The 24484-nt window shown below is 35.2% G+C and overlaps 1 protein-coding gene across 16 annotated transcripts in view; it reads left to right on the top strand.

Moving 5' to 3' along the window:
* Positions 1–24484, top strand: part of ap3d1 (adaptor related protein complex 3 subunit delta 1) — a 58355-nt gene that overhangs the window by 31764 nt on the left and 2107 nt on the right. Inside the window, exons 17-34 of one of the 16 annotated variants that reach the window (XM_087302985.2) lie at positions 126–267; positions 347–418; positions 2747–2819; positions 2909–3105; positions 5004–5077; positions 6563–6586; positions 9711–9873; positions 10040–10144; positions 14168–14221; positions 17078–17185; positions 18613–18771; positions 19170–19217; positions 19377–19397; positions 21452–21641; positions 22717–22805; positions 22891–22976; positions 24261–24382; positions 24467–24484. The exon at positions 24467–24484 is cut by the window's right edge and continues 62 nt beyond it. In XM_087302985.2, the coding sequence (XP_087159111.1) occupies positions 126–267; positions 347–418; positions 2747–2819; positions 2909–3105; positions 5004–5077; positions 6563–6586; positions 9711–9873; positions 10040–10144; positions 14168–14221; positions 17078–17185; positions 18613–18771; positions 19170–19217; positions 19377–19397; positions 21452–21641; positions 22717–22805; positions 22891–22976; positions 24261–24382; positions 24467–24484 (1745 nt within the window). 16 annotated transcript variants of the gene reach the window in all.

The raw sequence follows: 24484 nt of genomic DNA, 5'->3' as shown, positions 1-24484 counted from the left end.
GTGAGTCAGTCTTGAGGGTATCTTTGCTAGAGGCATAGCTAGTTTCCATTGAAAATATTTGGCAACACTGGCTTTGAACCAGCATTTAAAGGAAAAGATGCTACAACTCCCTTCTTCCCCTGCAGTCTGGATTTGGATGCCTGGATCAATGAGCCTCCATCAGAGAGTGAATCAGAGGACGAGAAGCCCAAAGCGGTGTTCGCTAAAGAGGAGCCCAAGCATTCCAGATCGAGACACACTGAGGTGGATGAGAAAGAGCTGGCCAGGGTGAGTGGACACTGCCTTCGAGACCTTCAGTAAATGTTAAAGTGCAGTTGTCTTAATGCGTTTGTGTAATTTTATACAGAGGAGGGAGGCAAGGAAGCAGGAACAGGCTAACAACCCGTTCTACATCAAGGCCTCGCCATCATCACAGAAGGTATGAAGTTTGATAATAAAAATGCGTCATGACAAAATGTACTTGCTTGTGATGAGTGCTTATATGTTTAAACCTCATAGAATCATTCAAAATTGGCAGTGTTAAAGACAACATGGTAGCTGTAGGTTAATTATTTAGCAACGTAGATCCAACATGTTAGAAACATTAGTAACATTTACAGTTGAAGTCAGAATTATTAGCCCCCTTTTAATCAAATTTTTTTTTAAAAATATTTCCCAAATGATGTTTAACAGATCAAGGAAATTTTCACAGTAAGTCTGATAATATTTTTTCTTCTGGAGAAAGTCTTATTTGTTTTATTTTGGCTAGATTAAAAGCAGTTATTAATTTTTTTAAAACCATTTTTGGAACAAAATTATTAGCCCCATTGAGCTATTTTTTTTTTCAATAATCTACAGAACAAACCATCGTTATACAATAACTTGCCTAATTACCCTAACCTGCCTAGTTCACCTTAATAACCTAGTTAAGCCTTTAAATGTCACTAGTAAAATATTATTTACTGTCATCATGTCAAAGATAAAATAAATCCGTTATTAGAAATAAGTTTTTAAAACTATTATGCTTAGAAATATGCTGAAACAATCTTCCCTCCATTAAACAGAAATTTGTAAAAAAAAAAAAAAAACAGGGGAGCTAATAATTCTGACTTCAACTGTATATATTGGCAGTGTGTTAATGGCAACATGGTTAATTATTTAGCAAAATAACATGATGCAACATGTTCAAACTTGTTAGAAACATTTGCAGTAATGATATTAGCAGTGCTTTAAAGACAACAACATGTTAGCAACATGCTAGCTGTAGGTTAATTATTCAGCAACATGACATGCAACATGTTAGAAAGTTTAGCGACAAACATATTAGCTGTGTTTTAAAGAGTACATGTTAACAACATGCTAGCTATAGTTTCATTATTTAGAAAAATAACATGATGTAACATGATAAAACATATTAGAAACATCATCTACATTCATATTTGTACTGTGTTAAAAGTAATAATTAACAACATGCTAGTGTTGTGAAAAAAAGATTCTGGTCTGCAAATTTTTTTTCTAAGTTTCTAAGTCAAAGTCTTCAAAAAATGACAGTCTGCGATCTCCGAAGTCTTTAGGCAAAGCAGTTTATTGTTACAGCATCAGTAACAACAGAGACGGGTCGTGTGGGTGTCTGATGAGTATAGGCTAGCACATTGTTTAAATACACTATTAGCAACATGTTGGCTATAGGTTCATTATTTAGGCAACATAACATGATGAAACATTAGCGATATTCATATTAGCAGTGTTTTAAAGACAACAACATGTAAGCAACTATGCTAGCACCAAGTGATGCAACAAGTTTGTTGGCTATGTATTAATTTTAGAAACGTGCGAGCAATGTGTTTATTCATGTTAGCAATGTGATAAATTTGGTATCAAGACATGCTAGCAGTGTGTTTAAAAAACATAATTTTGCAGCTTGTTTATGCATGCTAGATTCGTGGAAAGACATTAAAAAGCTAGCATTTGTGTTAAAACAAGCTTAGATTGTACAATTAGGATAGTTGAAATGTAAGCCATGTGATAAACATGCAACAAATTGTGTTAACAATGTGTTTGTTACTAATTTGTTTAGAAGGTAAACCAATTATAAACAAATGTTGTTAACAAAACTCACCTTAGTAACAACATGCCCAGAATTATATGTTAAGATGAGCAAGAAATTTGTAAAAGTGAATTAGCAGTGTGATAAGACATAATAGCAGTGATTTAGCATGTTAGCAATGTGTTAAAGACTACAACCTTGTAGTAACATGTTAGCAATGTGAAAACTAGTGCTCTGCAAATAAGTTCAGTCATGCTAGCAAAGTGCTCGGAACTGCATTTTAAGGGATGCTAGGTTTCTAGCACAACATGTAAGCAACACATCAGCAGTGTGCTTAATATTAGCATTGTTTGAAATTGGAACATTAGCATTTCCTGAAAAGTTCTATAAACATGCAAATGTGTTCAATCATGCTAACGTGATAAATGGGCAATCTAGCTAGCAAAAAGACTGCATGGGAACATATTAAAAATAATAAAAACAGTATACTGACAATAAGTTAATTATTGCCAGCAACATGGTAACAAAACCCATTATGTTTAGACTTGCTAAAAGCGTTTTCATGTTAGCAGTGTGATAAGGCTTGCTAGCAACATTGTGCTAATTTTTTAGCATTTTAATAACCAAAAATGTTAAGAAAATAAATAAATCTACATTTTGTCAATATTTGACACTCTTATTTCTAAGACTACAAAACATTGACATTTGATCTTGTTGCAGGTTTATGATGCGCCAGGAGTTGAACACATCCCAGTGGTGCAGATTGACCTTAGTGTGCCTCTCAAAGTCCCAGGTGAGCAAAGTGATCTAGTAAAATCCTCCATAAGGGAACCTAGAATAAAAATAATCAACATCATCATAATTGTGTTGCGTTTATTCCAGGGATGCCCATGTCTGACCAGTACGTCAAGCTGGAGGAGGAGCGCCGGCAGAAGGAGAAGGCCGACAAGAAGAAGAAGGAGAAGAAGAAAAAGAGGGAAAAGCGAGGGAAAGGGAGGAAGGGGGATTCAGGTCCCGAGAGTGAGGAGGACATCACACCTGCTCACCATGTGGACATAGTCACAGAGGAAATGCCAGAGGTAGACAGCTCTTATTTTACACACATTTTACCTTCATACTGCACTCAGCTCCATTTTGATGTGGAGGAGTTATAGCACACAAAATGTATGTGTTTAGTGAGAAAACAAAACTATGCAAATGCTTTAATGGCCCGTTTCCACTGACTGGTACAGTACAGTATGGGTCGCTACGGGTCACCTTTATCAAGCTTGCATTTTCACTACCAAGGGTACCCTTTTTGGTGGGCATGGTGTACGACAGAAAGTTTCAGTTGACGTCATTCTCGCTCTAGTAAATGTCCACAGTAAAGCTGTACGGGTTGTTTGCATATCATATAAGAAGGACTTATCACAAAACAGATGCTTTATACACATAAGTACTTGTTTATAAATGTTTATTACTAACGTTGCTATTAAATTAATTAGATTATAAGTGCAGATCAATGACAGTGTGAAATAGCCTACTGCAATGTCTGCAATTATATCAAATAAATATATAAATGCAACATATAGAAACACATAAAGACCCTTACCGTCTCTGATATGTTACAACTTTCAGAAAACCACACACAGCATTCATTTAGTCCTTATTAGGTTCAAAAACAACGCGCAACATGTAGCCCACAGTCAGTGCAAACCTCTTATCCGTGTCTGTAATCTTCACCAGCACGTGTAACCTCTGTTAGAAAGTAATTCTGTCATTCCGAGTTTATAATTGTCCAAAAGGCGATGATAAACATGGCAGTTTGTTTGTGATTCAGGTTGCTAAAACGATTTGCTCCCATGTTTTTTTGGGCTTCTCCTTTGTTCACGCTTCACTCTGAATGTCCTTTTCTTTCTGAATGGATCAGACGACGGAGACGCTTTAATAATCACGCGCATGTTATTATCATCGGCTCACCCGCTCACACTTTTAGGCAGCATCGTAGAACAACAACAGTACACGTCAGATTTTGTTCTTCTTGACTTTGTGTATGTACATCAAGGTTTGTTTGATGTAGGTTTGTCATTCATGGGTCATTATAATATACATATTGCATTACAATGTAATGTCTCAGCTGTGTATTTAAAACATGGTGGTTCCTTTGTTTTCATTCTGGCTAGCTCCTCACAAGCTAGTGACGTATCTCTGTAACCAATCAGCATTCAGCTGTGTGTGTGGCTCCACCTTTTGGTACCCTTTCTCGTGTTTGGTACGTTTTCAAAAGGTTTTTCGAAAAAGTGGTACGCTACGGTCTAGTTTGGTACGTCTTTTGACAGTGGACCGTTCTGTACCACTCATTGGAAACGGACCATAAGACCATCAAAAACACGAAATACCTTTATTTACTTTTATTTATTTCGCCATAAATATAATATTATAGAATAAAAATTCTAGTTTTTATTATTTTATTTTTGTTACAATATTTATTAAGATATGTTAAACGTTTAATTTTGTGGTAATTTTTGACCAGTATTTGTATAGTTAAGATTTATTTAAAAAAAAAGAAAAGAAAAATCAAATAAATGATAATACATCTCATTTTTGGTAATATATCTACAAAATACAAGGTGCCAAAAAAGTGAATTTATTTTTACCCCATTGCAACATGAAGTATATTTTTTTTTTCTTTTTTTTCTGAAAGTGAAATATTTAAGCAATAACTCAACTATTAATTTTTAAAATTATTTGTTATAATCATGTTATATTCGATTTAAAATCACTATAATAAAGTGATAAAGTAATTATATTGTTAATACAGTTAAAGGAAGGTCAATTCAAAACATTCAAACTATGTTACATAAATGTTATATGTATAAAGTTATGACTGTTTTAGACAATAATAATGCTTAAGATCCATACAGTACAGATTTTGAATGCATTTATAATGCTGTTGACGAAACTATGTGCAATAATATTGCTGTGTCTCTGTTCCCAGAATGCCTTACCAAGTGATGATGATGATAAAGATCCCAATGACCCTCATAAAGCTCTGGACATCGATCTGGACAAGTATGTGCAACATTGTGGTCTCTGATTTGCTCTACATAAAGTGATGCACTGAAATTATTATTTAGTTTTATTATTATGTTATGTTTTTACCGATACTGAATTCATATTTTGCTGTTACATTTAATAATTTGACTTGACTAAACGGTTTCTTCCAAAACTGGACCCCAATATTTAATTTAATATTTTGTTTACAGAAATCGAGGCATCACTAGCTACGCTTGTTAAATTTTCAATGTTCATTCGGACCAAAAGCAATAATTTTAATACCTATTGTGGTTGCACATAGTTAGATCGTTGGTTTTGATGTGTTTGTTCCTTGAACAGTTCAATAACAAAATGAAGTCCATACCTTTTAAACTAAAGTTAGATATTCCAATCTTTGGCGATGCAGTGGCGCAGTAGGTAGTGCTGTTGCTTCACAGCAAGAAGGTCGCTGATTCGAGCCTCGGCTTGGTCAGTTGGCGTTTCTGTGTGGAGTTTGCATGTTCTCCCTGCTTTCGTGTGGGTTTTCTCCAGGTGCTCCGGTTTCCCCCACAGTCCAAAGACATGCGGTACAGGTGAATTGGGTAGGCTAAATTGTCCATAGATGAGTGTGAATAAGTGTGTGTGGATGTTTCCCAGAGGTGGGTTGTGTCTGGAAGGGCATCCGCTGCATAAAAATATGCTGGATAAGTTGGCGGTTCATTCCGCTGTAGCGACCCTGGATTAATAAAGGGAATAAGCCTAAAAGAAAATGAATTCCAATCTTTTAATTGTCTATTTCGTCAAAAGTTAAAAAAAAGTAAACGTCAAAATAAACTCATTCTCAAGTCTAAAAAAGTTTTTTGACCTACATTCCCCAGGTCATCATTAGAAGATCATAAATACATTATACACCCTCTAGTAGTGTGAAGGAAAATTACAACCAAAAAAAAGGTCCTACACCTATATTAAAATCCACATGAGATATGGCTTTGTTCATTATAAGTGTGTAGACTACTCTTGAACACCTTGATTTGTTGGATCAGCTCTATTTGAATAGGGTTGGAGCAAAACTGTGCAGAGCTGCAAGTTTGAGAGCCATGTTCTTTTACAGCAATCGAAGCAAAGTTCTGAAACAATTTTTAAAATTTTTGTAGTTTTTGAATTTTAGTTTTTAAAGTTAAGAACAGTTTTCAAAACCATCTTTATTATTATAGTTGTCGGCATGCAGGGCATGTCAGCATGTCTCATTGTTTGGTCGGTCACACTCTGTTACTCGGAGAACATTAAATTGCACTTAATTTTCACTGTCATCATCCTTTTTTCCTCCAGTTATTGTTTTCAATTTCATGCTTCCTGCCACTGTCTTCCGTTAAAAGGCCTTTAAGCGGCCGCTGATTGATGATTTGGGGATCTCCAGTTGTCCTGTATCTCCTCCACTCACTCACACACACTACTTTCTTTTTCTTCTGCCTTTTTTTCATCTCTTTCTCCCATGCACGCACTCATCTGCCCTCCTGACAGTCTGCTCTCTGGTGCTGGATCACGGTGAGTACTTCCTGTGGTCATGTGACCCAGTGGAAATCAGCTGGCCAATTATCGACACCTGTTACTCCTATTTTCCTGGCAATCGCAGTATGTCGCTGCTGGATCACAAAATATGTAGCGAAGAATGTGCTATGCATGTATGATCAGCTCCAAGTTGGGTTTTTGGCTAGAACTTGAATACTTCTGTTCAAAAGTTCGGAGTCAGTAGATTTTTTTGTATATCAAGTAAAATCAAGAAATCTTATTGCAATTTACATACATATTTAAATAGAAAATCGTTTATTCTTTTATCTTCTGGTGTCTCATGATCCTTCATTTTATTATCAGATGTTTAATGTTTAATTTAAACTGTGATCTATTGTAAAGACTATTATTGGATAATTACATTTGCAACATTATACATGCCACTTTTGATCAGTTTAATGGATCGTCTATTAGAGTATTATTATTTTTTCAGTAAAGTAAATAATAAATTGTACTAATGCCAAATATTTGAACAGTAGTGTATTACTTGCCAGTGTTGACAGCCTTGCCTGGCTTCGGTTTTTCTCCTGAAATTCGCTAGCGAGGATTTTCAATCCTCAGTTGTTTGCAGCTTTGTTGTACAGGGACGTTTTACTGCTTTTAAAGGCCTTTTCACAGCAAATCTGAATTTCTGCCACAAACCACATACACCACTTCATACAAAAAAAGAAGCCAAATTTAAAATATAGCACCTAAATTATTTCTCTTATCTTTATTTATTTATGTTTTTAAGTATTTTTTTGTTTGATTGGCAAAAATTATCCAAAGGGAAAAAAACAGGCAGTAAAAAAAAGCTACGCTGCGCTGCTCTGCCCAATGACTATAAATTTTAAGCAGCTTTTACACCATACACGGAAAGCACTATGCTATAAAACCTATTCATTTCAATGGCATAATTTGTTGCTGCAGTGAACAAAGTGCAAGTGCAGCAAAGTGCACAGTCAGGTAGCTTGTGGCAACATGCAGTCAATATCCAAAATATTACGCTGTGTAGATATTCTGCTCATAAAAATGTAAAAAAGCTCAAGTAGCTTGCGTGCACCATGCAGTCAATATACAAAATATTGCACTGTGTACATATTCTGTTCATGTACACATAGTTATTCATGCATGAAATGCACATGCTCATCAGAAAAAAGTCCACTCAAAATGCACCAACAGGACATTTGTATGTAGTATACATAGTATGCTTGCACTACTGACCTGTCGTGGCAACACTTCTAAATTGACAGCTTTCAATATACTATGGTTACTTATTTTATTGTCTTGTGTTTTTTAATAGGAAGTTAAGTTAAATGGACTTTTTTCGTTTTTGACGAACGCCCCATTCACACGGGGCGTCAGCGTCGACGCTTCCCATTCACTTTGAATGGGTGACGTCAGACGTTGCTGAACTGCATTGTGGATCTGTCGCCGCCGATTCGGAGGCGTTGCTCGCTGCAGAAGTTGGGACTAGCTCAACTTTTCAAGCACCGACGGAAACGTCAGCCAATCAGATTGCTGAATGCACAGGGTTCCTACGGGTGCTGGAAATCCTGGAAAATGCTTGATTTTTAATATAGTGTTTTCAAGGTTAGAAAAGTGCTTGGATTTTGAACAGTGCTTAAACCTGCTTGAATTTGAAATTGCATTGCTTTCATAATAATTCGTTATCTTATGGAGTAGTTTTCCTTTAAGCTAAAAATTAATTTTTCACATAATCAAAACCTAAAGTAATATCGACAATAATAAAAAGTAATATCGATGAAAGCTTACAAACTGTCATTTCCATATTTGGTGACGGATTTTCACAACAATTGACATAGGAAAAGTTTATTAGTTTGCTGCAGGAATATTTTCTGACTCTTAAGGATTTAATTTGTTACTTGAATAGCAGTGGACATAAAATATTACGAACAAGAAATCAACTTCAGTAGACTTTAAAAGATACTTCATCCAATAACTGAACTTTCTAATATATATATATATATATATATATATATATATATATATATATATATATATATATATATATATATATATATATATATATATATATATATATATATATATATATATATATATATACTGTTTTTGGGTGAACTATCCCAATAAGTCTATGCTCCAAAATATTCAACAATTTAAGTAGAAATGTCATATTGTGTTTTTTTTAAATAGCACAGGGGATTTAAATGTGAATACGTAAATACAACATATATAAACGTAATATACCATGGTTGTTAGGTGCTGAAAAAACAAAAATGCTCATTGAAAGTGCTTGAAAAGTGCTGGAATTTGAAGTTGGAAAAGGTGTAAGAACCCTGAATGCAAATACATCAGCTAAACAGTGGCCTATTACTGACTGAATTTCATTGGCTGACGCTTCTATGATGATCGCTTCAGCCCCAACTTCAGACACGCCTTCAGTCAAGCGTTGACGCTGAAGCTCCGTGTAAATGGGGCGTCAGTTCTTCAAGAATTTAGTTTCAGACCTGAATTTTAATTTGGGTCGATCTGTAAGTTTTTGCACTTATTTTTCAGATTCATTTAAATCCCAATATTTGTTTATTGTTTTGTTTGTATTTTTGGTGTTTTGCTTTATCATTATTATTAAAAAACTACTAAATGACTGATTCAAATCATTTTATTTCAGCCTGGGTTTATTAAACAGAGTTTAGATTTAAAATATTTGGTGTTATTAAAAGATTTTTTTGATTTTTATTCATTTTAGTTTTGTTACATTTTTATTTGTTTAGATTTCTTTGTTCTTTCTGTTATGTAAACACAGTTCAGCAGGTTAAATTATTTGTTTTCAAGTGTTTCTTTTGTGTAAGTTTGCATGTTTTGTTTCATTTTATTAGGGTTATTTTGACTTTTAACCTTAAATCAACAAACAATTATCAAATTATCAAAACCAACACAATTTTCGTTTGTTGTGATATTCTTTGTCAGTTTGTCTCATCAGACTTGTTGTGAACAGGCCTTTAGACTTTTAACCCGTATGTTTTTTTTTAATAACCTGTAACCTCTCCAAGCTACCTTGTGACCTGCAACCACTCTTGCTTCACTGTCTTTTTTCTTTATAGCCATCTAATATATTTTTCTCTTTTTTTTTTTCCAGGCCACTTGCAGACAGTGAGAAGCTTCCAGTGAGGACCCATCGTCCAGAGGTGCTGAAGAGCCCTGCGGAGGACAGAGACGACAACACTATCCCGCAGGAGACCAAGAAGAAGAGCAGCAAGGACAAGAAGGAGAAGAAGAAAGACAAGGAGAAGGACAGAAAGGTCAGATTTTCTACAAATATAAACCAAATTAAAGAAATGCAACAAAATAAATGCATAAAAGTGTCATTTTGATTTTTTTCTTTACATTAGATAAAAAACAAAAAACAAATTTCAGGTGCGTTTATTTACGTAATATTCATGTAGTGTTGGTTTGGATGTTTTGTAGAGGAGCAAAGAGGACAAGAAGAAAAAGAAGAAGCACAAAGATGTGGAGGAGGAGCTTCCCGAGTCCCTGCCTGAAGAAGTCGTCCAATCAGAGGAGACCAAAGAGGTGGCAGTTCCGCCCACATCTGCTGATGTATGATTTGGTTTTGCACTAATTGTTACAAATGCTAGTCTTATGCTGGCTTCACACCAAACATGGAATTAAGTATTCAAGTGAGTAAATTACATCCAAAGTCAATGTAAATGCGCAAATTTAGGGAAATTATCACCACACTTTGAAAATGATGCAGAATATTTGACGCATTTGCCACATATGTGCAGATATTTGACACATGTTTGCCTAAATTTTCACGTCTACCGTGAAAATTTGCTTACGTGAGTAAACTGGAGTGAGTGATGTGGTGCTCCGCGTTTGGTGTGAACCCAGCGTTTTTCCCTCCTCATCACTAACGTTTGCTGTTGCTTTTTTATACTGCTTTGAAATATTCCATTACTTTGTTAACTTTAAATTGGACATCATTTTACTATATACAGTTTAAATTAATAGAAAAGGAAGCAAGAGAGATTTGTTTTTAGTGGCAACCTGCTTGCCATTTAGGGGGTGTTTAATATTTCAAATTAGACTGTTGTTCATTTAATCCTTTTATGCGTTTTAAACTGATTCAATAGTTAGTTTTTTATATATATATATCAATTTAAATGTCTCGTCCACATGCATTTTAATTTATTAGATTATTATTAATTAACATGTGCTGGATAAGTTGGCGGTTCATTCCGCTGTGGTGACCCCAGACTCTATTAAAGGGACTAAGCCGAAAAGAAAATGAATGAATGAACATACTGATTTGATGAAAATGTGCGCAAGTTTTAGAGCTATATTTTATAGAAAGGTTATGCCGAGTTCAGACTGCATGATTTTCAAAGTAGTCATGTCACAGATGTTTTCTCACTGCATGACTATCTGGGGTAGCATTTTGTCGGTACTTTGTTTGCACTGCAAGATGGATCGGCAAAAGAAAGTTTCACACTGCATGATTTTATGATTGGAAGTATCCCTGACAAATTTTGTCTCAGTCTGCAAACTACATCTCACAACCAAACCCATGCGAGGAGTAGGGTTGTAACAATATACCGGTATGACGGTTTACCACGATTTGAACGTGCACGATTATCATACCATGAACAATTGCATATCAACGGTTTTAACCCTTAAAGACCGAGACAGCCGCCCGCGGCTAAAAATAAGTAACGTTATTGCTCTTAAATGTTTAATAACTTTTAATCCGCTGATCCGATTCATGCAATTCAAAGATTGGCATAAAGAAGAGAATCTCAGCTTTCCAGTGCTGTATCACATAACATTCGCGGACTTTCAGAGGCTCCGGAATCAGTGCGGTTACGTCATCAACATTTGACAACGCTGATTTGACAAAGAAACGCTCGTCACTGTGTCTCCGGACAAATCAGACATGATACATCGATGCATTGTCCCTCCTCCATGCCCAGATTGGTTCAAACTCGCTATATCACAACCAATTAGCATAGGTTTCGCTTTTGTTTGTGGACCAAGCTTTTTGAACAACACGGAATGAGAGATAGGCATACATTTATGCGCGGCTAAATAAAACGCAAAAAAAAAAGTTTTGCATGAAATAATTCTCATACTAAGTACTTTTGCATGCACAGCAGCACAGAAACATGACAAAACAGTGACACAGCAAAGACGAACTGCTGCTCTTGCTGTTTTCAAAAGACGCAAATGAAGATGCAGCTGTTTGTCTGCATTGCAGACAACCATATCCATATCCATAGACAACCATATCCATGCTGGCACATAAAACCTAAGGATGTTCCATATTGAATCTAGTTTCGTTATGTAACTATTTATAGTATAGTAAATATTTATATCTATTTTTTACTGAGGATTTGCACCATGTTTATTTGGACTTTATTTGGACTTTGACACATTATTTATTATTTTCTTATTTTTATTTGTTCATTGTAAGTGGTGTTGTTTATAGTAACTAAAAATATATTATTTGGAAAAAGTCAAATTTGCTTCACTGTTCTATTATTTTGTAACATTTGTAACATACCGTATACCGCGAAACCGTCAAACCGTGGTATTGTTTTAGACGATTATCATACCGTGAAAAATTCATACCGTTACAACCCTAGCGAGGAGTGACCTGAAAACAACACAAGGTCATGTAGTATATCTTTTGTTATCCTAAAGATATACTAAAGATGCTTTATCCTAAAGTTATACTAAATGGTGGTGGTGTGAAGAGACCCCCCTCATGATTGTGAAGCACTTTGGGTGTATGGCCTTACACAATAAATGCGCTATATAAATAGACATTACATTACATTAGAGGGGTAGAAAATGTGCTTATTTTGCTCACCTGGCCTTTGGAAGGGAGAACAGACATGGATGCTCCTGCCAAATTTACACTAGTTTTTCCTCCATTTTTTGGGTCTGAATAAACTGAAAATAAGCACTTTTAACTGCTCTATCAACCTCCCTCTGACCTGCAGATACCCATACTAGTGACTGCTGCTCTCTCATTGGCTGTAGGTAATTGTTATTTTCAATAAGAACACATTTCACACGGCTTGAGATGAATCGCAGACAGCTCCAGATATTTAGCATGCCAAATATCTCGCGGGTTGTTCATTCATTCACACTATGTGATTGTTAGTCGTGAACGAGCAACAATTTGCCTATGATTTCAGGCATTTGTCTGCGATTTCTCAAAACGTGTCAGCTAGTCAAAATCTGGGCTAAAATCATGCAATCTGAACTCGTCATTAGAAAACTCATTTAGGGGCTGGTCACACCGAACATGCGTTTACATTCCAAAAACACAAGGCGCACCTCACTGCCTTTTTGTTGACTAGAAAAAAAGAAGCGCGTGCGCTTTTTATGTCACTAGACAATGACTGAATCAGCTGCGTAATGTGCGAGAGTGTTGATATTAATATAATTTTAATATTTAATAATATTGTGAAATTCAAGATGTATGTGTCATACAGCACCGGATAATTCAAAGCAGCAACCACAAGTCTCTTCTCCATCTTCAAAAGTCTCCGTTGTTGTCTTGACAACGCAAACACTGCTGGCACCTCAGTGGAAACCCCGCCTCTGCTTTCCTTTGATTGGACAATGAAAAAGACACAAATGACGTAATGCGCTTTTTCCCGCTCAGAGTTGACTTTTTTCAACTGTGATTGCACGGCGTGGAAGGGCAAAAATGCGAGGGACAGCAAGCGGTTAAAACGCTAGCATAAGCAGTGCACAACGCTCGTGGCCATTAGTAAGCCATTAAAAAAAGGCACCTCTCAACACAAAGCGTGTTCTGTGTGATCGGCCCATTAGAAAATAAATGTTCGTATCAAATTAATGCAATTACAGGTGTGATATCGCAAAAATAACTAGAATTTTTTTCTGTATTTTTATAATATGAAGCACAATAAAACATAAAATGTATATTTATTTTGAGCAAAATATCTGTACACTTGATTAAATTGTGGTATAAATTTATCTCTTGCTTTTAGACATCTTAACCTTGAGAAATGTATTGATTGCTTAATTTTTAATATTTGTCAGATCTATAATTGAAAAAAGATCTGTATTTATTTAAAAAGGGGGGGGGTTGTCAGTAATGCATTTGTGGTAAATTAAACAAATTAAACGTTAATAATAAGGCTTAATCAAATTTATTAAATGTATGCATTTCGTTTTTCTTAAAGTAAATTCTCTGCTTCTGCTTTTATTTAATTTGTGGAAAATTTGTTTTTTTTTCTTACATGGGAAAATAATAGATTTATTCTTTATTTTCAATTTAATTATGAAAATCTATGTATAGTCAAACCTGTTCCACCAGGCGGTGCTGTATTGACATAAATGTGCATCATATTTCAACTAATTATGTTCACAAGAGTATAAATTCATTCGATAGTGATATAGTTTAAAGAAAATTACACATTTATAATGTAAAATGAACCTGACTCATTGACACGGTGACGGAATATCTGCTCATGTTGGTTTTTTTGAGGTTGTCAGAGTGTTTGTTTTGAGCCGAACAGGGCTGGACTCATTTCCCCCACCCTGCCTCTTGTGTTGTAGGCCTCGGATCTGGATTTCTGGCTCTCTAGCGCTCCTGTTCCCCCCGTGGCCCAGGTCCGGTCCCTCACACTCTCTCTGTCCTCCCCCTGCTGTCGTCTTCCCTTGTTTTTTAAAATCAGTCTGTGTTTTTCTCTCTTTCACTGGTGTTTCCAGGTCTCGCACATTTCTGTGCGTTTGCCTTAGCTTGTTTTTCCCCTCCAGATGCATGCATGCACGTGCCGAGGTGTATGATTGATGTGAAAAATGTCTCCTGTACAATCTTTGTCATCGCAAACAGACAGATTATTGACAGTTCTTGCGGTTCCAGTTGAGCAGCTCATGTGCACAAAGCCTAAAGCAAATGTAGGTCACCCAAGACAGAACAAACTTGATGTTCTGTGTTTTTTTGGAAACCGGACAATTGAAACTGAGAAAATGCCATCGACTTTCGTTGAGGGTGTCTAAACTTGTAATAGTGAACACTTATTTAGCTTAAATGCGTTTCAGAGCTTCAGGCCCTCATTCGCCTGGCTACCTATATCAGAATCATAGCATAACATCAACTGAGGGAATGCTAAAATGGTAAAGTTTCCAAAAATGTTAGTTGTTTTAATTCATTTGAGCAGTGTTAGCAACATGCTAACATCATAAATTAAGCTTGCAGAATGTTAAGCATGCCAGAAACCTGCCATCATGTAATATGTTCATTTAGATTAGCAAGGTGTTAAATATATTTTAATATGTTCATAAAGCGCACTAAGCCTGTTAAAATGTAGAAAATACTAATTTTAGCGCTCTAAATCTTGTGTAAACATGCTGTGTCTTGCTAATAACATGGTAATCAAGTCTGAAATATGTTAAAAATGTTAGCCAAGGTATAAATATGACAAATCATGTTAGCAGCATGCTAAAACAATGCTATACATGTCCCCTGTTGTTTTTTTATAATGTTAGAATAATGAACCTGTTAACATCATGTTAAGCGTTAAAATATTAGCCATAAGCATGTTGGGGTGTTAGCAATGTCTGAACCTTGTTAGAAACATTCTAATTCCTGTTTTAATTTAAAACACAATAGCATCGTACCCATGTGCTAAGAAATTAACTAGAAATGAGCTAGCACCATGCTAAAATGTGTTACACACCATGTTTACAATGTGTTAAAACATGCTAAAATTCTACTTTCTTTCTTTCCCTTCTTTATTTTTTTCTTTATTTACCTTCTGTCTGTCTTTTTTCTTTCTGCCTTTTTTTCTTTACCCTCTTTATTTTACTTTCTTTAATATCTTTTTTCTTTCTTTCTTTTTTCTTTCTTTCTTTCTTGACCTCATTTCTTTTCTTTCTTTACCTTATTTCCTTTTGTCTACTTTCCTTTATTTCTTCACCTTCTTTCTTTTCTTTCTTTACCTTTTTTATTACTTTCTTTTTTCATTACTTTTTCTTTAACTCCTTTTCTTTCTATCTTTATTCTTTCTTTCTTCCTTTTTTCTTTACCTTCTTTCTTTCTTTACCTTCCTTCTTTTTTACAGTCTTTCTTTACCTTCTTTGTCTTTTCTTTCTTTCTTTCTTTTTTCTTTCTTTCTTTACCTTCTTTCTTTAACTTCTTTCTTTCTTTCTTTACATCCCTTTTTTTACTTTCTTTCTTTCTTTCTTTCCCTTCTTTCTTTCTTTACCTTCTTTCTTTAACTTCTTTCTTTCTTTACATCCCTTTTTTACTTTCTTTCTTTCTATCTTTCTTTCTTTCTTTCTTTCTTTCTTTCTTTCTTTCTTTCTTTTGCTTTTCTTTCTTTACCTTCTTTTTACCTTAACTTTATCTTTTTTCCTTTTTTTTCTTTTTCACCTTTGTTGCTTACTTGCTTTTTTTCTTTCTTTTCTTTCTTTTTTTTTCTTTCTCTTATTTATTTACCTTTCTTTCTTTCTTTCTTTCTTTTTTCTTTCTTTCTTTCTTGACCTCATTTCTTTTCTTTCTTTACCTTATTTCCTTTTGTCTACTTTCCTTTATTTCTTCACCTTCTTTCTTTTCTTTCTTTACCTTTTTTATTACTTTCTTTTTTCATTACTTTTTCTTTAACTCCTTTTCTTTCTATCTTTATTCTTTCTTTCTTCCTTTTTTCTTTACCTTCTTTCTTTCTTTACCTTCCTTCTTTTTTACAGTCTTTCTTTACCTTCTTTGTCTTTTCTTTCTTTCTTTCTTTTTTCTTTCTTTCTTTACCTTCTTTCTTTAACTTCTTTCTTTCTTTCTTTACATCCCTTTTTTTACTTTCTTTCTTTCTTTCTTTCCCTTCTTTCTTTCTTTACCTTCTTTCTTTAACTTCTTTCTTTCTTTACATCCCTTTTTTACTTTCTTTCTTTCTATCTTTCTTTCTTTCTTTCTTTCTTTCTTTCTTTCTTTCTTTCTTTTGCTTTTCTTTCTTTACCTTCTTTTTACCTTAACTTTATCTTTTTTCCTTTTTTTTCTTTTTCACCTTTGTTGCTTACTTGCTTTTTTTCTTTCTTTTCTTTCTTTTTTTTTCTTTCTCTTATTTATTTACCTTTCTTTCTTTCTTTCTTTCTTTCTTTCTTTCTTTACCTTCTTACTTTTTTCTTTCGTCAACACAAATTTAAACTTGAAAAGCTGTTTCAAATATATAGGAAAAGAATTGTCAAGCCTTTTTCATATAATAAAATACAATACTCTTTATTTTTTTACCTGTCCAAATCCACCTTTCTCGCTGCAGGTTAACCACTTTTCCGTCTTTTAAATGTTTTTTCCCTCCCAATGTGACAGTCCAACGCCATCAAATCAGCTTTTGTTCATCTCGGTCATGATGTTGTTGATTCTGCATGCTTCATATCGTGTAGACGGTCACTCTGGGGTCTCTGTGGACAGTTTGGAGAGCAGGATGGTCTTCTGCTGGCCGGTGTGTTTTAATGATGGATGTTTGTTCACAGGTAGTGACGGTGTCCTCGTCTGCTGCTGCTGCTACTGTCGACTCGAGCTCTGCAGCTGCTGCAGAGTCTGAGCCTGAGGAGCTCAAAGACACTGAGCCAGATGACACTGTGAGTCTTTTTTTGTACATGTAGTGCTGTTTGTTTTACCAATAGTAGTGTTTTCAGTCTATAATTAATGTTTATTAGTTATATGTTTAAAATAAATGTTATGGGTGTGTTACATAACTAAATTCTCCTATATACACACATACACACTTGTTATAACATATACATTACATTTTCTTTTAAGTATTTAAAATGAACATTATATTAAAACATTAAATATTAGCTTTTTAGACAAAGCATTAATAAAAATAAAACATTAGATAGTCAATTTAAACATTAAAGAAATATTTAATTGTTTAAGACAGACATGAACACAATACAGCAAAAATGCAGATATTAATTTTTGAATTTAAACAAGAGTGTGAATTTGCATTTTACATAATTACAAGTATAAATAAATAATAATGGATATATATATATATATATTATATATATATATATATATATATATATATATATATATATTAGGGCTGTCAAAATTAGCGCGTTAACGCATGTGATTAATTTAAAATATTAACTTGTTCAGTAATATCTTAATCATAAAAGCTGAGTATTAAGGTGTCCATGTGAATAAAAGTGCAAGATGAATTTGCAAGCTGTCAAAGACATTTCTCTGCCCTTAAGCTGCATCCCTCAAATGTTTCATTAAGTTTGACGTGTTTCCCCCCTTTTGCAAAGTGTTTGCTTCACGTTCCTCTGTCAGAATTCTTGCTTGTTAAATACAGCCATACTTTAGAATGCTTAGTTTAAACAAAGTTGATGAATGTGATCTTGCGAGTTAATGAATCTGAAGGGATCCCTTTCGCTCATCGGCACTGCGCGCATTGTCTCTCTCTCTCTTCTTTCTCTCTCTCTCTTCTCTCTCTCTCTCTCTGTCTCTCTCTCTCTCTCTTCTCTCGCTCTCTCTCTCTCTCTCCCTCTCTCTGTGCGCGTGTGTGTGTAGTCCACTTAGAATCCAACATGGAAAGCATTTTTGATTGTTATTGGCATGGATTGTTTCGAAATTTAATTGGCACTTACATGCCTGTGTTTTTGATTTTACATTTGTCTCTTCTTCTTTATTTTATTTAAAAAATATATAAATATATTTTAATAAAATAAACATGAAATCAATTAAGTGATCTTCTATTCCCATAAGGCACTATGACTGTTTATTGCAAAATATTAAAAATATATAAGTAATCTAATTCACTGACATATTACCAGTCAGTGTTATATTGTTTATCGAGTGTGCAGTAATTTATAATGCATCATGAGATGATCAGGTCATATAATCTGTTTCTTTGTCTTTGTCATTTTTTTTCTTCCTATAATTTAGGACCTAAAATTCATGCAATGTTGTGATTTTAATCTGGGGACTGTTTAAATCAAGTAAAAATGCTACCCAGTGTGCTAAATAAGGGATATATATTTTTGGCTTACCTGTTTAGAAATCATCTAAACACAAGAAGAAGAAGCAGAAGAAGGAAAAGGAGGAGAAGGAGAAGAAAAAGAAGAAGCGTCACCACCACCATCATCATCATCACAGTGACGCCGGTGCGGAGGATTCAGTGCAGAATGGCACCGTAGAGGACGAGGAGCCGCTGCCGGTCAGTGTCTCAATAACAAAACAATCCCACAAGGCCTGTAATTTCCTATATAAGACCCCCTATATTACACCTGCTTTTAAGATTCAACTTTTTTCAGTCTAATCAAAGGTGGAAAGCACTGAAGACTGGTGTAAAAGGGGTGGTACGTTTTTCTGACCAAGTGTACTTTTGCATGTTATTAACTTGGCTAACCATTCCCCCTCTTACCGTTAGTTCGCTATTAGGGAATGATGAGCAAAAAGAAAGCCCTGAGCCCTACATAATATTGGGTTTCAGTTGGAAGTACGTCAACATACTGAAATAATAATCTCAGCAACTTCCAGTTCACATGGCCTTTAAATTAAAACAAACTAGTGACTTAAATGCATTTGACTAATCCAACCTCCGTCTCATTTCAGCCCATGTCCAACTACTCTCTGCTGGCTGAGAACTCCTACATCAAGATGGTGAGTGTTTTAGATGTGAATGTGAATGTAATTAGGATGAACTGAGCCAGAGACAGGACTGCTGCTGCTGTTTTTGCTGAAGCGGCTCATTGCTTTAAGTGATTCTGGTCTGTAGGCTGTGAATGATGTGCTGTTGTTGTTGTGTCTCTGTGTTTTAAGATGAAAGAAGATGCTGATCAGGTAAACACAGGAACACCAATACTGATGGTGCTACTAACTTGCTGTGATGCAGACTTTAGTCACAGTAGAGCCATTTAAATATATATATAGACACACGTTGTGAAAACAAAGCTGAGAGATCAATCTATCAAGATCCGCATAAATGGACGTGTTTGTGTAACTGTTAATAATACAGTTATTTAGGCCATGCCCACACAAAAAAAACATACATTTTCAAACCGATGTTTGAAGTGGATACATTTGAAAATGCTGTTTTTGTGTTGCAGTGTGGACTGCGAAAACGGTGGCTTTCAAAAACTGACGCATTTCAGTCATGTGACCAACATGACTAAACATGGTGGATGACATTTTAAAGCAGATGTTCGTTTTAACAGCTTTATTAAAGGTTTATGTCAGTTTGTACATGCTTCACATTGCCTTTCTGCAAAGGACGTGGAATGTTTACTTGTAGCAGCTGTTCAGCGGCGAAAACAGACCACAGTTGCAACATTTTGCTGCGTTGTTTCAAAGAGACAGAAAGTAAATAAACGGCAGGCGGATGAGACACGAGTAAAAGCATCTTATATCTGTGACATCACGCAGTGACATGAACGAAAGGGTCGTTTTAGTTTTGATGAAGGAAAGAAAATGGACATATATGGATTAGTGTAGACGTAGCCTAAAAACCAACAAAAGAATTGGAGCGTTTTTTACTGCGTTCACACCAGATGATGCACGCACAAATAAATCATGCTATTTGCGTGTAAATAGACGCATGTACATTTTAAGTGTACTCGCTTCATTCATGTGTCAATTTCACTTCACGGTAGACGCGGATTAGCATCATGGGCAGGGCTTCTGTCTGGCCTGTGACTCTAGCTTTGTTTCTAAATGGCTAACATGAATTTTATTAAGAGAACAGTTGTGTTTATGTGCTTTAGTAAGGCAGAAAAACAGCGTAGATTCGTTCTGCGCCATGTCTGAGTGCACTAGATAATTTTAGAGGTGCACCCAGCTCTTTGAGTTCATGAACTCCTCCAGAAACTTAACAAGGATGATGGAGGCTTTTAGCGGTGCTTCAGAATGAACTGAGCTGTTTGATGAACTGCTGTTTGATGTTGGCAAGATGATTTCCTCTCGGGACACCAACAACAGGCAATAATCACTCACCTACAAGAGCAAGCTCACGATTGGTTTACGATTGGAATGTCTGCTGAAGTTTAGATTTTCGAGCAAAGTGTGCGATACGCACGCAAAGCACGTCAAACGTGCAAAACATTCAATTTGTACCGCTTCTTTCGCGCCGCCTCATCAGTGTGAATCAGGATGTCTCTTTGCGTCTTTGCATTGACTTAACATGTAAATCAGTCGCACTTGACGCTTCATCAGCATCTGGTGTGAACACAGCATCAGATGAAAACGCCATTTTCAAAATTTATCCAAATTAGTGTAGACGTAGCCAAAGAAATGTATTATCATTTGTGTAATATATTTCTAAATATAAATTAATTAAGATATACTTATTTTTTATGCATTATACACTGATTTGTTTATGTATAAATTGTTTATAGAACAAAATGTTAATAAAGTATCTGCTATTTATACATATACATACATGCCAATAATAAGGATTCAGTAACCTTGTTTCGATGTTTCTTTCATTCATTCAAATAAATTGTTCTTAAGATGTATACTAGTTAAAACTGGATAGTATTGCAATAAAAAATGAGCATTTTCACCTGTAAGATCACCGCTTGAGGAACCAACACATATAGATCCACACATCATTTTAAAGAAACTGTATTTGCATCCCTCAGTCTTGTGTTTGCTTATGTCAGATTACACACTATGGCGTCTACTGTGACTAATATCTGTTGAGTGCTGAAAGAGATCTGGCTTAAACTCTACTTGTTCAAAACACTTGTAAAGCTGATGATGATGAAACTCTCGGGTCAGTTTTCCTCTTCGCCGTCTTTTCCTTCTGTTCTCGGTCAGCCGTGTGGTGTTGCTGTGATCTCCACAAATTACCCTATTCATCCGTTTCTGACTCATGAAAGTGTTTCTCTCTTCTGCAGGTCTGTGACATTCAGGGCAACCATCAGGACGAGAGTAAAGTGGTGGTGTCGGTCATCTTCGAGAACAAGAGCGACAGCTTTCTTAAGTCCATGGAGTTCAATGTGCTGGATTCGCTCAACTCCAAACTGCAGCGGCCGGACGGAGCAGGACCCCACGACGGCCTCACCGTCCCCTTCCAGCTGCCGCCAGGTCACTGCAGTCCTCATTTTCTTTGACCAATCATATCAATTTGGCCATTTTTTTGTCAACAATGTTTTAGTGACTGAATAGACACAACAATTAAAAACTATTAATAAGGAAAGTGTTCTAAATGACAAACTATAACAAAATGTTTAATAAATAATGCAATAAATTAAACAATATAATGAAAAGTTAAAAACCCTGCTATTCCTTAAATTAAATTTAAAAAGACCTGAAACAAAAACGATTCATTTTAAGTTTGTTTTGGCAGTTTAAAGCAAAAAATCTTGTTTTTTTTTTCCTAAACATTTTTGAGCTACCATTGGTCCGTGATGATTAGGCAGTCGGTGGCTGTCTCCTGGAACTCTGCCTTTGACGTGCTTCATATTGGGTCAGGAGAAAGACATCCAGCACAAGAACACCAAATTAGCAACAAGAATAAACTGGAGGGTTGATCCAGAGCTGATATAGATTTACGATTGCTCGCTAAATCCACATTGCGGAATCACAGCTGCATCGCTCCATGTCTGATAAAGCTCTAAACATTGTTATTTTTGCCCTCAAACAAAGAACGAGAAAGAACTTTGTTTGAAGTGTAATGGGGTCTTAAGGATGGACAGTACTGATATCCAGGCAGAATGAATGTCCTGCACTAGAACACATATATTTTACAGATTTTAAAATGTTATAGTTTACTAACCTTGCTAAAATAAAACTTGTATACTATGTTGTCTAGCAGCTTTCTGCTAACAAAAGAATAACTTTCTGATAGCAGCTTTACATCAGACATACTTTTTAAAATGACATTCAGTGCAGCTTTCCTTCTTGCAGGACAAATTGAGGTGCGCGCCTTCGCTGGCAGTGTAGTAACTCATACATATTTATAGGTTGTATTACCGAAAAGATCATAATTTTGCGGTAGTGACTTCATAAAATATGACCACATTCATTCAAAGTTTAACACTAATATCTCAATAGAAGCTTTGAATGTGAATATAACGTGTATGAGAACGCTCAGAATGACTGCTATGGCCATTCCAGTACTAGAATTCTGACTGATTTTAGTTTTCTCGTGTTTTGGCAGGGGTGTCAAATGAGGCCCGTTTCGTATTCTCGGTACAGAGTATCGTCATGCCGCAGAAACTGAAGGGAACCCTCACGTTTATAGTTAAGGTGAGAAGATGACGTACATTTGCATACGCTTTCAGTGTGCGAGTTGGTGTTGTTGACGTGTCTGTTTCTTGTTTTTCTGGAACAGACAGATGAATCCTCCACTCACGAGAAACTGGACTTCAAACTGCACTTTACATGCACGTCATACCTGATCACCACTCCCTGCTACAGGTGAGGATGAGTTTCCACAAACTGTGGGTTTAAATATGTCTGTAATCATTTTCATATTCTTTCATTTTAATGTGTATTCGCTTTTATTATATGGTGTATGGACTCTTTCACAAGCCAGTTATGACACGTTTAACGGTCATCATAATTTTAAATCCTTGAAAATGTTTTATATTTAGATTTTTTTTTTTAAATGTATAAACATTTATGTATGTATTACATCATATTTGCATCAGATTACAAAAAATTAATTACCATCATGCAAGGTGTTTCTAATGTAGCATCTATGGATAGGACAGTAAATCTGACATTATTCTCTCTTCTGGTTGCCGCCATCAGTCTCACACTGTTTTTTACCTTTTTCTAAAAGTCTTGATAACACCATCATGGATACAGCATTTCTGACACTTTCCTTTATTTCATGGATTTGAGTTATGACTTTCAGTAATGCAATACTACTTGGTATCATGATACTTCAGCTGGTATAGTATCGTTACATGAATCAGTGGTATCATGACAATATATATGTATGTATCTTTATCTTTATTTTTATTGTACGATTGAAAAATAAATAATCTTTGTTAATATTTCTTTATTGTTCACTGTTTGTTTTACAAAGTAGTAGTAGTATTATTATAATACGTCTATAATAATACACTGTATATTCATTTTATATTGTACTTTAATCAGTTCTTTTCTGAAACCGCAAAATATTACAATGATAATGGCACATTTTGCGTATTTATATGCTGCACACTATATACTACGTCATACTGCTGAGCTAAAACACAATTCTTGCAATTTTTTGCTACAACTTAATTGTGTTAAGTTCAGTCCAGTTAAATTTGTTATGTTAACTTAATTTATTTGTGTTGGGACAACATTGGTGAGTTGTGTGGAACCAAGCACTTTTAACAGTGCTGCATACATTCACTCTGCGTTCAGTTGTATTGTACTTTAAGCAATGTAAATGTAAGAGTTTTATTAATATTTCTCTTTTACTCTGTTTAGTATTTCTAATAATACTTAGTAGTAGCATTTATTCTATTCAAACATTAGTTTTGTTTTCTTTTATGTTCGTATGTGTCTTTTATATATATATTTATATATATATATATATATATATATATATATATATATATATATATATATATATATATATTAATAATGGATAAGAAGTTGTTTTATAATTAGTTTAGTTATGTATTGGATTAGGGCTGCTTGTAATCTTTTTAAACTTAATCTGTGTCATCAGCCTGTGATTTGACGTGATCTTGTGTTTTTTAGTGATGCATATGCAAAGCTGCTGGAATCGGGCGACCTGAAGGGCAGCTCTCTGCGGCTCGAGGGGGTCAACATGCCCTTCCACCACCTGCTGGCCAGGATCTGCTTCCACCATCACTTCTCTGGTGCGCTGCCTTCACACAGACGCCTCCGGTAGTGCTACAAATAAGGGAAAAATCCCACTAACCTCTTTCTTCTTGCTGTTGCAGTTGTGGAGAGGATTGACT

This window comes from Danio rerio, chromosome 22 (assembly GCF_052040795.2).
Source record: "Danio rerio strain M-AB ecotype USA chromosome 22, GRCz13ab, whole genome shotgun sequence".
NCBI lineage: Eukaryota > Metazoa > Chordata > Actinopteri > Cypriniformes > Danionidae > Danio > Danio rerio.
Note: the sequence above shows the minus strand (reverse complement) of the source record. Positions and strands in the feature narration are given on the sequence as shown.